The sequence below is a fragment of the Cyprinodon variegatus genome, unplaced genomic scaffold (assembly GCF_000732505.1).
Source record: "Cyprinodon variegatus isolate N-32 unplaced genomic scaffold, C_variegatus-1.0 Scaffold154, whole genome shotgun sequence".
Taxonomy (NCBI): Eukaryota; Metazoa; Chordata; class Actinopteri; order Cyprinodontiformes; family Cyprinodontidae; genus Cyprinodon; species Cyprinodon variegatus.
Window position 1 is genome coordinate 89,128 of NW_015150607.1, and position 14,596 is coordinate 103,723.

The 14,596-nt window shown below is 38.4% G+C and overlaps 1 protein-coding gene across 2 annotated transcripts in view; it reads left to right on the forward strand.

Moving 5' to 3' along the window:
• The window catches only part of rbm33 (RNA binding motif protein 33), a 50,407-nt gene that overhangs the window by 22,313 nt on the left and 13,498 nt on the right, over positions 1-14,596 (forward strand). Inside the window, exons 9-14 of one of the 2 annotated variants that reach the window (XM_015377461.1) lie at positions 1,053-1,365; positions 4,520-4,581; positions 9,514-9,643; positions 10,040-10,407; positions 12,827-13,090; positions 13,279-13,560. In XM_015377461.1, the coding sequence (XP_015232947.1) occupies positions 1,053-1,365; positions 4,520-4,581; positions 9,514-9,643; positions 10,040-10,407; positions 12,827-13,090; positions 13,279-13,560 (1,419 nt within the window). The remainder of the gene's footprint in view (positions 1-1,052; positions 1,366-4,519; positions 4,582-9,513; positions 9,644-10,039; positions 10,408-12,826; positions 13,091-13,278; positions 13,561-14,596) is intronic. The other variant, XM_015377462.1, reaches the window with a different exon arrangement.

The following is a 14,596-nucleotide window of genomic DNA, read 5'->3' on the forward strand; positions in this document are numbered from 1 at the left end:
AACCTTAATGGCACCCATTTAGCCACATTGCATAGAGCAGTATTAACTTGCTATTCTCAATAGGTTAGGATGTGGTGATTGGTTTTTTTTCCCCATGGTTTCTTGGTTCTCTATATAGGTAATGTCAAAATATAGGTTTAATATCATAAATATAGACATGCAACTACATTAGACATATCTCTATAGTTTGGATTTGGTTCTAACTTTATTTTTTACATTTTTGAAGATAAATAGTTCAAAGAGAAAACACACTTTATTTAAATAACTTAAGTGATACACTGTAAGAATGACTTTTGAGTCACACTTTTTGTTGTAATCTCAGCTGCTTCATGTGCTGCAACAACGCCACATGCAAGTACTGCACATGTAAGCCAAACTTAAATTGATGAATTTTTCTGAATACATTTTTCAACAAAAGCTGTATAGATCCGTGGCGGTTATTCATACTTTAGCTCAAGGCTACAGGTAACAAAGCAAACTGAGCTAAAGAGGAACCCCTAAGGTTAAAGTAGTTTTCAAGGCTGCATCAAATTTAAACTCCAGCGCTGCATTTTGTTAAGGTTTTATTAATTAATGATCATAAGTTGGAATATTCCAAACACAACACCAACACAGGGGATGAAAAATTAATGACACATGGATGACACACCAACAGCACAAACATTTTGTTGACTGCAGTTAATGAGGTTGTGCTTTTTCCGACATTCTGTAATTGTCAGGTTTTTGGCATTTGACTAATTTGGTCAGTGGCATGTTTGTTTGTTTGTTTGACCAATTATCAAAGATCAGTTTGAAACACCAATCAGAGTTCTCTGTGATTATATCCCCAGCATTTATCAGTTGGTTAGAATATTATTTTACTAGCAGGTGCTGTTATTCACGTTTGCTAAAGCTCACTTTATGTATTAAGTTTATGAAGTATTTACTTAGTCTTAACAGATACCCTTCATGTTGCAAATTAACCAAAATTGTGTCATATTCTTTCAGCGAGAGCTGTGTTTTGACAGCTTGTCTTGTTTTTTTATTTATTTAATTTTATTTCCAATTAACAGCAATCCTCCCGAATGCCTTCTCCGCATCAGCAGCATCTGCACTCCCATCAGCACCACCCTTCGCGCCCGAGAGGACCACCTCCCTTCCAGGAGCATGGGCGCTCCATTCCCCAGCAGCCCCTTCAGCCCCTGATCCCCCCTCACATGGCTCACCGCTCCCCACAGCTGCGGCCCCAGATGGAGCAACCACCACCTCGAATGATGAGCTCCCCACCACCTAGTTTCCCTCAGCATCATCAGCAACAGCCCTCTCAGCCCAAAAACATCCACATAAATCCCCACTTCAGAGGACCTGCACAGTCCTCTGTACAAGGTGGGTTAGCTCACCAATCCCACTGTGTCTTTAAATTAACTTTTCCTTTTTAAATTAGCTGCCTTAGACCCTAATAATTGTTTAGTAATGAGTTTTTGCTCATTTTCAATTGGCGATGATAGAAATAGGTGCTTTACTTTATTATATATTCTTGAAGTAGTTGTTACTATATGATATGAATAAAAATAACTATACCTTTTGAAACTGTGGAAGCACTGGGTATGAAGATGAAGAGATATGGTACCAGGTCATCTGCTGGCGTTCTTTAGAGAAAACTGAAGATACAAAATTGATTTCTTACAATTTGGCTACAGGACAACAGTGCATTTGCAGGCATCCATTTGCATAAAATGACGTTTTTTCTGGACTACAAGGCGCACCTGAAAATTAGACACACAAGCCAAAATTAGGGGAAAACCCTGTTTTGTTCATACCTTAACTGCACTAACTAAAAGCCTCCAGTGCTTTAATTTTTAATTAAAACATGTAAGAGAATATGCACAAAGGAGAATGTCAAGAAAGAGATGGCTGTTTGGGAAACATCCTTTTTATTGACAGTAAAAAAAACAAAAAAAAAACAAGCTACCGCTACATTTTTGGGTTATTTTTTACGTATATGTACGTCTACCTGTAATTGCAAGGACGAAATGGGTACTGTGCTGTTTAAATGAGTAACAAATGTACTGTATAAAAATAAAACACAGCACACCAGAAAAAATAGATTCGGCCTACATTTTGGGCTAAAGTACAGCTTAGGCTTTAACAAGAAGCAAAGTCAGTCATTCATCGCCATTGTCTTCTTTTCCAAGCCACTAAAACCACCAAAGTCCTCCTCTTCAGTGTTGGAAACAAACCGACTCAGGGCAGCTTCATCATCACATGCCCTTCTGCCAGGCAAATTAGTGCCGTACAACAGCGGAGCAAACCAAAACAAATCCTCTTAAGATATCACAAAATCTATAAAAAAGGGCGCATCGTTTGTGAAAAAAAAAGTAGAGACTTATCTTCCAAAAATTACAGTTCTTTGACTTTTGTGATCTCAGAACCAACAAAACAGAAGCTACTCAAACTGTAAATGTTGGATGTAATTTCAGCATAACTGCTTTATTGTAATAGCATCAGAGGTTTATTAAAGGAAATAAATCAACCACAAAAAACATCTAATCATTGTAGATTTAAAGCAGGTTTAGGTATTAAGCAATATCCTTAGCTTTAAACATCCATGCTATAACTGCAAACCTACTGAAAGAGACTGTCCACCTAAATCAGAGCGGACTCCTTTCTAACTTTTTGAGAGCTTTTAGATCTACAGCATCAGTTGATTTCATACAGTTCTGCATTCCATAAACTTGATGTTTAAAAAAATATATATAAGAAGACTTGAATAAGAAGAAGTTAATTTTTTTCACAAGCAACACAGGGGTCACAGTGAAGTTTTGGAGAAGGAGTTTTAGTTTGTTGAAATGGATTTTGAACTTTTAGTAACGTGCAGAAAAAACATATTTGCTGATAAGCAGCATTCCCATAACCCTGGATGCACCAGATCCATTATAAAAGGTAATATTTTGCAGTTGGGATGTTAAAGACTGGATAGGGAAGCTGGTCAGAGTTATTAAAAACCATGAATATTTGTTCTTTCACTTTAAAAGTATGTTTAACTTTATGACGATCAGTCACAGAAATCCCAATAAAATACATTAGATTATAGTGTGATATAAAGAAAAAATAAGACCAAAGGGTGTAGTTCCTCTGTAACAAATTTTGATTCATTTATTGTAGTAATGCCAGCTTTAGGATTTTCAATTTATGTAAAATTCAGAGATATATTTAGGAAGCAGTTTTATGTTTCTGCCACATGTCATTCTTAATGTCCTATAAAAATATCTGTCTAGTTTTGTAAATACTTAGATGTCTTTTATCTGTTTCTCTTAACACCAAATATTTTGTCATCGAGGTTTGGTTATTAGCTGATTGTCCAGGACTGAAAAAGTATCAAAGAGAGAATAATAATAAAGCTAATTTTTCATAGTTTTTAGACAAATCGACTAATGGATACAATCTGACTATCTAATAGTAAAATATTTGTTAAAATTAGATTTCTTTTACACCGCAATCTGTATCTCTCATTTTGCTAAATCATCACTTAAGTTTTCATCCATATCATATATGGCCTTTATTTTAGAATAGAATAGAAAAGAATAGAAAATCCCTTTGTTGTCCCACATTGGGGACATTCTGGTGTTTACAGCGGTAAAAAGATTATAGAAAAAAAAAAAGGTCACACAAGTGTGGACCATATTTTAATTCCTGTTAAAGATCTCATGGATAAAAGCTGATTTATTCAAAGATCTTTAGGATCTCTAAAGATCCTTGAAGGTTGGGGTTTTCATTCGGTCTATTTCTTGAATTTTCAAAAGCATAAAATATGTATTGAGATCACCGATGGGCTTTAAAGACTGTATGTAATGCAATGATTGTCCTGATATGATGCATTTTGTTTCTAGACTTGAAAAGAGGTTTGATAGATGACAAAAGCAGTAAAATAGCCGTTCATCAAACTATTGTGTGCTCATTTCATGACTGTGACAAATAAGCAAAACAGACTAGACTCATGTTCTGTTCCAAATGTACAGAATCCTCTGACATTTGAAAAAAAAATGTGAGAAAGGAGTCTGAAAAGCAGAAGTTTGAAATCAAATATTGTAGGAACCATTGAAATGCAGAGATATGTAGAATTATGTTACCATGCTTTAGTGAATGCATTTTTGTATCTTCGATATTTATTTACACCAGTTTAAGTGGAAAAGTTCCAAATATATTTGATATGCCATTAAAAAAAAAAAAAAAAAAAGAGGTAGTTGCTCCGAAATCAAGCTCATTGAATTATTCGATGGAGGTTAGGAAATGCCAAATACCTTCTTTACTTATTTTTTTATTTATTTAGTTTGGCCTTGAGCTCCCTGTTCCACAACTAGCAATGTATAAAAAAAAGAAAAAAAAGTGTGGTGGGATTAAATATTTTTTGAACCAAGAGCCCTTAGCATAAAGGCATCTCTTCCTCTGTACAAACATTCCCTCTCTCTGCCTACTACCTCTGATTTTCATCATCCACCCCTCCCCCTCCCCTCCTTTTGCCCCTCTCTTCTCATTGCAGTGCCCTTGATGCCTCCTGCTCAGAGCCAATCCAGACCTGCTGTGGGTCCTCAGAGGTTTCCTGTGAGTAGCAGCTGCTCCTCCACCTTCCATTTGCTTCACTTTCTTTCACTAGCCACACGGTCCGTGTCCCTTTATGTTAGAGGAAATATCATTACTTCAATTAGACCAACTGCTCCGGCCAAATAATGTTAAAGAAAATCCGTAAACACTGATAGGAGCTCGGCTGCACGACTGGAAATGCGTGATAGGAGCTTCAGGCAGACGGCTTTTTGAAGGCAGGGGCCGTGGTGACGGGAATTACTTAACAGCTCTTCATGGATGGTTTGGAGCTCAGACAAGCCAGTTTGGCACATAATGGAATTGTGAATACAGGATATACTGCTGGTTAAAATTCACTCCACATGTTTGTGTCCTAGAGAGTCAGAATGGTTCTTAAATGAGATCTGAGCCTGTGAAACATGGTGGTGGATTGATGCTTTTTTCCTCTCCATCTTGGTTGAATGCCATGTTAACAAATGTATCTGATATTAGTGATTTCCTGTAAGAAAGGCCCTCCCATTTCAGTTAAAAAGAAACCCTCCCCAAACCTGACAGAAATATCTTTCCAGTCATTACCACATCAAGGAGACCTGCTTGCCCTAAAGTCAGCTGAAGTCCCCTAAGTTACTCCATCCTTTTAGATAATTACGCCCAGGCATCAGGTGTTGCTGCTGCTGACTGACATATTTTGGGAAATTGCATTTTGTATGGATTTATGCAAATTAGCAATCAGAAAATGACTACATCCAATTGCCTTCATGTGGATGTACAAATGAGCTTGGCTGTTTCTCTGGAGATACTCCTAATGAATGGCTGTATTTTTTATTTATCCATTTCTTGTGTCAGAATGATACTACTCTAGTTGCTTTAAAAGAATTTAGCCTCTTATCAGATAGTCAGAGATGTAATAGGGAGAGAATTTAGACAAGTTGGCACACAACAACCCGATGTTGGATTCCCAGCTGTCAGTCACGTTTAGGCTGCCGTTGCCAAGGACACAATTTGAAATGCAGGTGACACACCAGCCGGCAACTTTCCATTTATCAGTGGACATGTGATTACTAGTGATTATCATACATTATCATCCCATCAAATTTAATTGTTTAAAGGCCAGACTAATGGGAGGGTCATAGCCTCCAGTATTAATGCGCTGAATCTTTGCTTGCGGAGACAGGTTTTGAAATATTAATCTTAAAACCAATTAAAGTCATTGTTAGGAATAATTTTTACACCTTTTTAACCACTAAACTTCAGCCTCTAATGAGTGTTTAGTTTATTCAACAAAAGAATTGATCTTTTTGAATTTTGAAAAAAAAAAAAAAATAGATTGATTGGGGTGTTTTTTTTTTTTTTATGCTTTGAAAACATGTCCACGATACAAATCATTATAATCCTACACGATAATCTGCTGGAAAAGGATGCTTGGCTTACTGCCATCCATAACCAGTCATCTCCTGGTGGGTCCTGCTGATTCTGGTGGCTCTTTAGGAGTTGCTAATGAGGTGTGTGAGCAAGAATTAATGTTGCAAAATCATCTGTGCTGAGGGAGATAACAAACCCCAACTAGCCAGTTCATCGTCCTGCTACACTGTGGTCTGTTTGCTACTGTTTTAAGTAGGATTAAATTGAATCTTTGTTATTTTATCATTGTTAGAGCGATGGACTGTAAAACATTACCCTGAGTGTGTTTGGGCAATTTAAAAGGATAGTTACAACTATCGCTTCATTCATGATATAGTCCAAGTCCCCCTTTAGAAGAAAAAAAAGTCTTCTTTTCATCCCCTTATCAAATATAATGATTTAGACCTTTTCTGTTTTTTATTAAAACATGCTTTAATGAAAATTCAAAGCAAATAATAGTGACATTTGAGCTGTTTCAATTGACTAATCCAGTACCTGTTCGAAAAAGGGTAATAAAACATGTTGAATCTCCTTCTGCTACATATAACTTTAGAAAGAAAACACGATGTATAAAAGCTCAGTAGTTACCTGAAATACATCTTTATTGTTTGAATTAGAACATAACTATGAACTACAAAATACATTCATCATGATGTTTGGCTAAAATGTTGAGATAATAAAAAGCCACAATGTTTCTTCTTAAAACAAAGCCTGTCTGTTAAAGCACTGTAGTTGTAATTGTCAGTAGGAGTAAATATAAGTGGTTTGTTTGAGGCCAGGATGTAAGAGCCTTAAGTTTTACAGAGAAAATGAAGAAGCCTTTGATTTGTTGCAGAGATTGTTTTATGGAGATGCTTCATATAGTCTGCTCATTGATTGGACTGCCAACTTTAGAGAGGGAGAAACGTTAAAAGGGTGATAGAATGCAAAACCAAGTTTACCTTGTCATAGATGATTAACGATAGTTCAGTGGGTGAAATGGACGTACAGAGAAATTCAAACCCCATAGACACCTCCTTTCTCTGCAAACCTCACAATTCTAAACGTCCACCATAAAACGGGCGAACGAACGAAGCACAGAGTTGACGTAATCTCGGTGATGTTGCCTTATTTGGTTCTGGCCTGTACTTTTATCACGTCCCGAAATTGACATACAGACCAGCTCACTGGTTCACTGGCCCAAGAACATGAATAGAGGTAGATGTAAGACACCAGTTTAGCTGTTTAGCCTACAGTTGGATTTACTTCTACAAGAATTACAAAGCAGGCAGTTTCTCTATTGAAAATGAGCCAGAACCATGGGCTTAAATGCAGTATTTGTTAGAGAAAAGAGGGATCTGCTAGGCCGCTGACTGGAACGGGCATTCCAACCGAGCCATCAGCTCTGGGGCTGGTCCGGGAATCCCGGCGGATAGGGGAAACGAGTCAGCGGAGGATGGAGGGACCGAACCGGTGACGGTATGCTTCCCTGCCTTACCGTGCTACCGTGAGGCAGGCAGGGGTAAGCACAGGGTCGCCTGTGTCCAGGTTACCGTCACCGGGTCGGTTTTGGTCATTCCGTTCCCCGCTGGCTCCCTCCCCCCATCTGTCGGAGTTCGGTTCTGCTGCGTTGTAGTCGACCAAAATCCCAGAAGATTTTGAAATTCCCCTCTTTAATTTTTTTAGGTAGGTAAAGTAGAACATGTCTGGTCACCCTGCCAGATCAACAATTTGATGTTTCAGTGAGTGAGTGCTTGTTGCTATGATGCGTCTTTGCTCAGCAGCTTCGCTCGTCGTAAACGATCTGGTTGTAGCACTCAGAAACTATCCTCACAACTCTGGAGCGTTTAAGAAAATACATTTTAACTTGTTTTGCAAGATGTTGTAACATCTTTTTTTGCCATGATCTGTGTTCACTGGCCTTATTTTTTGTTCAGTTTTATCAAAGCACGTGTTTCCATGTCTGGGTGACACAACGCTTTCAGAAAAAAAAAGGGGGATGAAGGGGAGTTGCAGTTGCCCTTTCCACTATATGATAAGGAAATACTGCGGGTAAACAACTAATTTATTTAAAGATGATTTGTTCTAAAGTAATTGTTTCGTTTTACCAGCAGGTCTCTTTTGGTTTATAGTACAGACGACCTGATACAACTTTTCATTTCTGATACAATACAGATTTGGCACTTTTGAGATCTGACCAATACCAATATTTTTACAATTCGATATCGGCACAAATCATACCTCATTTGAATACTATTTTTGTAGTGTGGAATGTTAGAAAAGGTTTGATCAAGCCATATTACTCACACTGAGAATAGTCAGCAATGATAGATATGAGTACAACTGACCCATTTATTGTTAACCAACAGGTTACCCAAACAGAGTCCCAACAGAAATTAGATGGAGAATCTGTGGATGGGTCTAGAGATATTGGTGATCTGTTACACTTTTACCAGTCAGATGATCCTAATAGGGATTGCAACAAAGATAAATTGGAAAGAAGCGTAACGTAAAGCTTCCAGATGCCAACATATGAATAAATTGATTTTAACGTGACATTTATGCATTTTTTTAACATTTTAGCTCTACATTTTAGTCTTGGCTTTTCTTAAAATAACCTTCTTATTAAAATCAAATGTTCATTATTTATTAGGTGTGTTAACATTTGGCCTTCCTCTAATATATTTGCCCATATTATACCTTCTTAGCTTGGAGCTGTCCCAGCTTCACTCAAATATTGAGCTTTGCAGACGCTATTTTATCAAGGATTAGAAGTGAGAGGATGAGCTGTGGTATTTGAGAGGTATTATACGGACACGAGAGTCCTCATTGTGCAAACCCGTCTGTCTGACCTTTTAGAATAGTATGATTGTGCCCCCTTTGTGATCCCCTGTCTTTGTAAGCTCCTTTGATTAACTTTATGTTAAGCAAGTTTTGGGGACTCTGGCCTTGCTTTTTAACACCTCTTTTCTCTAAATACCTCCATGCGGTGGTTTAGTAAAGATGGATTAGGCCTTGATAGCATCTTAAGTAATTTACAATAGGTTTGGAGAAGGCAAGCAGCCCATTTGTGGAAGTGCCACGTGTTGAATAGGAGGTTAATTTTTCAACAAAGATGGATGTTTAAAGAATAAAGGAGACAGTTATGAAGAGGGATTCAAATTCCAAGGAGGGATTAAATAGTCATCTGTTTTTCTTGGTTAAATTGATTGGATGTAGAGTAGGTGCAATGCTGTCGACCAGACGAAGTGGTTGAAACAAAGATGAGGGAACCTATTCCCTTCTAAAACACCCGTTCCTCGTTAAGAGGCCGACTCTTCATTTATATCAATAAAGCCCCAAGAAATATTAATGCAGGTTTGCAGGAATACACGCTGAAGGGTTCCTTTAGTATTGGCATACATATTGATGTTTACAACTTAAGACTCTACGTCTGTTTAATGACCCTGGCACTTCAATTACGCCCAGTGTAATTCTCCTCCAATTCCCTTTATTAGGTAGGTTCTTTTTTTTTTTTTCAATTATCGAGTTTTCAGTCTGGCAAATGATTCATGAGTTTTGTGGGTTTTTCAGGGCCTGGGAGATTTCCAGCCGCACATGCCGGCTAATTTTGGTCCATCCCACCGACTGCCTCATCACATGGAGCCCTTAAGGAACCAGCCACCTCAAGGCCCCCAGGACAGAGAGCCTATATTTATGGGAGGTGAGTCTTAACGCCTAGCCTTGATGAGTGTTACGAAGCTTTCTGAGCATATTGAGCCCCTCTTCATCACCTCTAGCACTATACCTAGAGGGTATGCTGCCAGCTCTCTAGTGTTTCTGTATTAGCAGATCTCATGTTAAATGCATGTGTGTATATACATGTGAATGAACCTTGAAAATGGCATTAAACATAAATATTTATGATTTTTCTTTTTTTGTACCCGTTATTAATGCAAAATTGATTGCCTATGTTCATGTTTACCTCTTTACCCTAATAGAGCTGTCTACTGTTTTTCATGCAACAATTTGGAGAGGTTGTGATTTGTTTTGAAGTTTCTTCTTCAGTAGAAAGGGATCACAGTTGTGTTGTTATTTTGTCTTCCCGGTGTGGACACAGACTGCGGAGAATCATCCCGATTTCCAGGGCAGCACATGTTCGATCACCCGGGGCCCGGCTCTTTGATGAACAGCGGCAACAACCTCCACCACCAGCAGCAGCTGCCCGGTCAGGGCCACATGGGCTTCGGCCCTCCTGGACCACCCTTCAACCAGCCGGGCCAGGGCCCGTTAGGACATTTTCAGAGAGAACCCCCAAGACCCAACCTCCCCCCACACCAAGGTCATCAGGGGATGGCGAACATGAATCAACAAGGTGGCCCCCCAAACCAACCCCGACCTTTCATGAACCCTCGGCAGCCATTTGGCCAGCAGGGTAGCACCTTCCCCCCTCCACCATTTCAGTTTGGGATGCAGGTACGACTAAGAGTAAGTGATCTTTCTATTATTCATTTATTTGTCTTGTCTATGCGCTACTTCATTTTCTTCTGTTAGGTGTTTTGAGTACTTACATTTTTGAAGAGAAACACACTACAGCTCCCCCTAGTGAGAGCATCCTTATTGCATGACGGATGTAGAAGTGGAAAAAGTTGTATTTATATAACACATAATTTTCTCTGGCCAAAGGATGTAGATCATATCTGAAACTCCACAACAGATAAAATAACATGAAACTTGAGTTTAGGTTAAGTCCCAGTAAACATGTATGGAATAAACATCCAGAAAGGAAATACAGTCAGAATAATAAGCAGACATTTAAGGCCAAGTTAAGATTTTAGACTTGGTTTAAAGAGTCTCATGGTTGAGGTTACTTAATAAAAAAAAATTAATTGCATCTGAGAAGCACTTATTAATTTATTCTGAAATGTATTTCATTCACAAATAAATTCATCATAAAGTGTGTTGGTGATTCTATGATAGCTCCTTAACTCAAGGACCAAGAAGAGTGATTCAGAAATTTATGAATCCTAAAGTTGACTGTTTTTTTTCCTGATATGAATCAGTTTTAACTTTGTGTTGCTGTTGATTGGATCCTTCACCCTTAAAAAATAAGTCAAATCCAACAAGCCGAACTTCTGTTTCTGTTTTTGAAGAACTGTGCTAACTAAAATGTTGACGTATTTAAAGGAAATGGAGAAAATGTTTTAAATGCAAAAAAAGGAAACATTTACATCGCATTTGAATAGATAGAAACGAGAACTATGAGGAAAAAAATATTTGAAGATGCATGTACCTTTTCACCTGGTTCTTTATCCAAAAATAAACAGTATGCAATGAAATATTTGCTTTGGATATAATTTAGATATTCCTTTTGGTAGAAAATAAAGAATGTTTAGTATCACTTCTTATGAGCTGGAAGAAATACAATTTTTTACGCTTGGCAGAGGATGATCAGCCTCATATAGTTTATTAAGTAGCAAGAGCAGGAAAAGACATACTGCTGAGCGCGAACCATCAGTGTGGAGGGAGAGAAGCGCAGACTCTGAGCGATGCATGCACAAAGAAACATTTGGGTTGCGTGTTCAAACAGGAAGCAGCTGCACGGCTGATACTGCTTAGCAGATTACAGCACAATGCATTTTAAATGTCTGACAGACCACCCACTAATTTTTGTCTCATGTTGTCTCGTTGACTAAAACTCACACCCATAACTCTGAAGTTTTCATCAACAAAGATCCATGTTTAGCTCGTCAGTTTTCGTTATCGTCATGAAAAAAAGGAGCGTCAACAAAATAATTTAGTCATTGTCTTCATTGATGAAAACAACACTGTGAGTAAGAAGTTTTTTTTTTTATGTTTTTAAATGAGAAAGTCCTCCTGAAAACACCATCTGTGCAGTTGATTAACATTACAATCCTGCCTTCAAATATTATTTTGCTGTTGGAGCCGCTCAGACCGCCATTGAACGGCCAGTACCTGCATGTCAGATGCTCAGACGCTCATGAGGTGCTGCTTCTGCTGCTCATAACGCACTGCAGAACCTTTGGCTGCGCGTTGATGCGCTTCAACCATAAACTTTGCATGTAAATTCTGCTGCTTCTAGGGCTTGTGGTCTGGATGTAACATTAGTCATCTGGCATATTAAATAAATCAATATGCCAGTGGAATGAGTATTTTTACTCTTAGAATATGATAATTAGGTATTATACATTTAAATAAGACAATGTGATTGTTTTTGTTTATAGATAGCTATAAGTTACTGCTATAAATTGCCAGGTTGGAAGATAGCTAATTTTATTGCCCTTGAATCATATATCAGACCAAGTAAGGCTGACAGACTAGTAATTAACATGTTTACATAGAACTGAACTCAATTAGTTGGATTTTTGTTTTCAAAAATCTTGTGTCTTAAATTTAAATCAGAATACTCCTTGAAAACAATAACCTTCAAACACTAAGAAACTGGAAGGCATGGCAACAACAAGAGCCTACAGCTGGAGGGAAATGTTTGTGTGTTGGGATATTTTAGACCTATTTTAGAAATGTTTTTATCTAAATGGGGATCTGAATATGGAATAACTCTAGTTTTTCACCGGGTGCTACTTATATTAAGTTGGGAAAATAATAAAGCTCAGCTCTGTGGAGCTGGATGTCATTGGCATTTCAAGGAAAGGCATTTTTGGGCTTTCTCCTCTTTTTTTTCCTTGTTGGGGCTTTTGCTGGAAAAAAAAATAAAGGCCCCACAACCAACCCTTGTGATATCTCACTGAAGATGGAGCAATAAAATACAAGAAGTTTCTTGATTCTGCACAAGTTGCTTAGTGTATTACAGGGTAATAAAGAATGAAGAAATCTAATGTTCTGAAAGTGCTTGTTTAAATGGGTATGCATTCTGCTTCCATTGTAGGGCTTGTTACAAACGCCGCCTGTCAACCAGCTGACGCATCACGACCCCTTATCACCCCATTCCATGCACCAGCAGCAGCCCCACCACCATAGGCAAGAGATGCCCCATCAGCAGCACCAACAGATAAATCTCAACGAGCCTCGGCCCATGTCACATCATGGTCAGAATCCTTTCCATCAGCAGCAGGGACATGGTGGCCCCAGGCATACGAATCCCCGTTCCCAGAACCCCCCACAGAGGAACATGTCAAACAGGCAGAGAATGGTAAGAGATTATCCTACACGCTCGTTATTTTGCTGCGTCCGTGTCACACAGATCAGTCTCATTTAATTTTGTCTTAAGGTAGAAAAACGCAGTTTTATTTAAGGCAGAAATTATGCAAAGATTACAAAATAATCTAAGATACAGGTCAAATCTTTTTATTTTTTCCTGTCATGTTACCATGTCTTCAGAGCACACCCGTCTCCAAACAAATGCAGCATCGCAACAGCAACCTACGGGAGCTCCCTGTAGCACCTGGTAACACTAACATGAACAGTTCCTCCCCTGCTGCCAACATCAAGCCTGTTGCCAGGACAACGCCAGGGACGCGTCCGGGGCAGAACGCTCAGCTGGCGTATGGTGGCGGCAGAGGAAGAGGCCAAGCTGCGAAGACTGAACCACAGGCTGGGGGGACAGGCAGGGTGGTGACTCAACAGGAAGCTCCAAATGCATCATCCAGCTTAACACCAGAGGTCAGCGATTTAGGATCGGACCCAAATCCAGGCAAAACAAAAAAATAAGGATGAAAATCACTGTATAGATAATTGAGTTTTAAATCTATATGATTAACATAACTAATTTTTTCTTATAAAATAATTTTCTTTTTATGTATAAACAGTACTAAGAAAAAAAAACTTCATAAGAAGGAAATGTAATGGTCACTGTTTTCATGGGTCTGTTTAAGCGATGTGACTCTCTTAGCCCCAGACCGCTCTATGGAAGGCAGAGCTCAGCTAAAAATGATCCATTAAAAACATTTGAACCGCAGTGTAAAATAATCAACTAATTTAATGGTTTATTAGGTTAAAATTAAGTCCATCCAAACTGATATTGTCCACTTAGATGCACCATTTTTCAGTGTTGTAGTGTTATCCACTAGAGGGCGCCTCTGTTCATTCTTAAGCAGAGCCTCAGAGAAAATAAATGCCAGAGTGGAGGCATGCTAGCTCAGAAACATTTATTGATCGAGAGTCTGGTTCAGCGTTATTTATTCTGTTTAGTGAACTTTGTGCTGTTCTGCTTAAAAAAGGAAAAAATTTGAAACTCCTCAATATCGCCCATTTTGCTGTGCTGCATTGAATTTTCTGTTGTGCTTGGGTGGCACAGTGGAAGCGTCTGCTGCTTTTTTGAAAGTATAGTATCTTTGCAGTCCATGCTCGGGGTCAGCATAAGGGTTTCAATTTTGGTGGGCACACTCTTAATGCATATTAATGCATGTTTCCTACCATTGAAGGGGTCCCAAGGCCTTATTAGAAGTTCAATCTTTGATTGTTTATATTCTATTTGTCTATAGGGGTCCACAGATAGAAAGAAATCCAGCATATTCATAATGAAATATTCATGATGAGAAAACAATCACATTAAGTTTTTAACCATCAGAAAAGTTTGATCTTTATAGCCAATGCTAACCATTTTGCTAATAACACTACATTCCCCAAACATTTCTGGTCATTGTTTATGTTTCCGGTATGTTTGTTTTTACCACTTTTCCTAAATTAAATCAAAAAG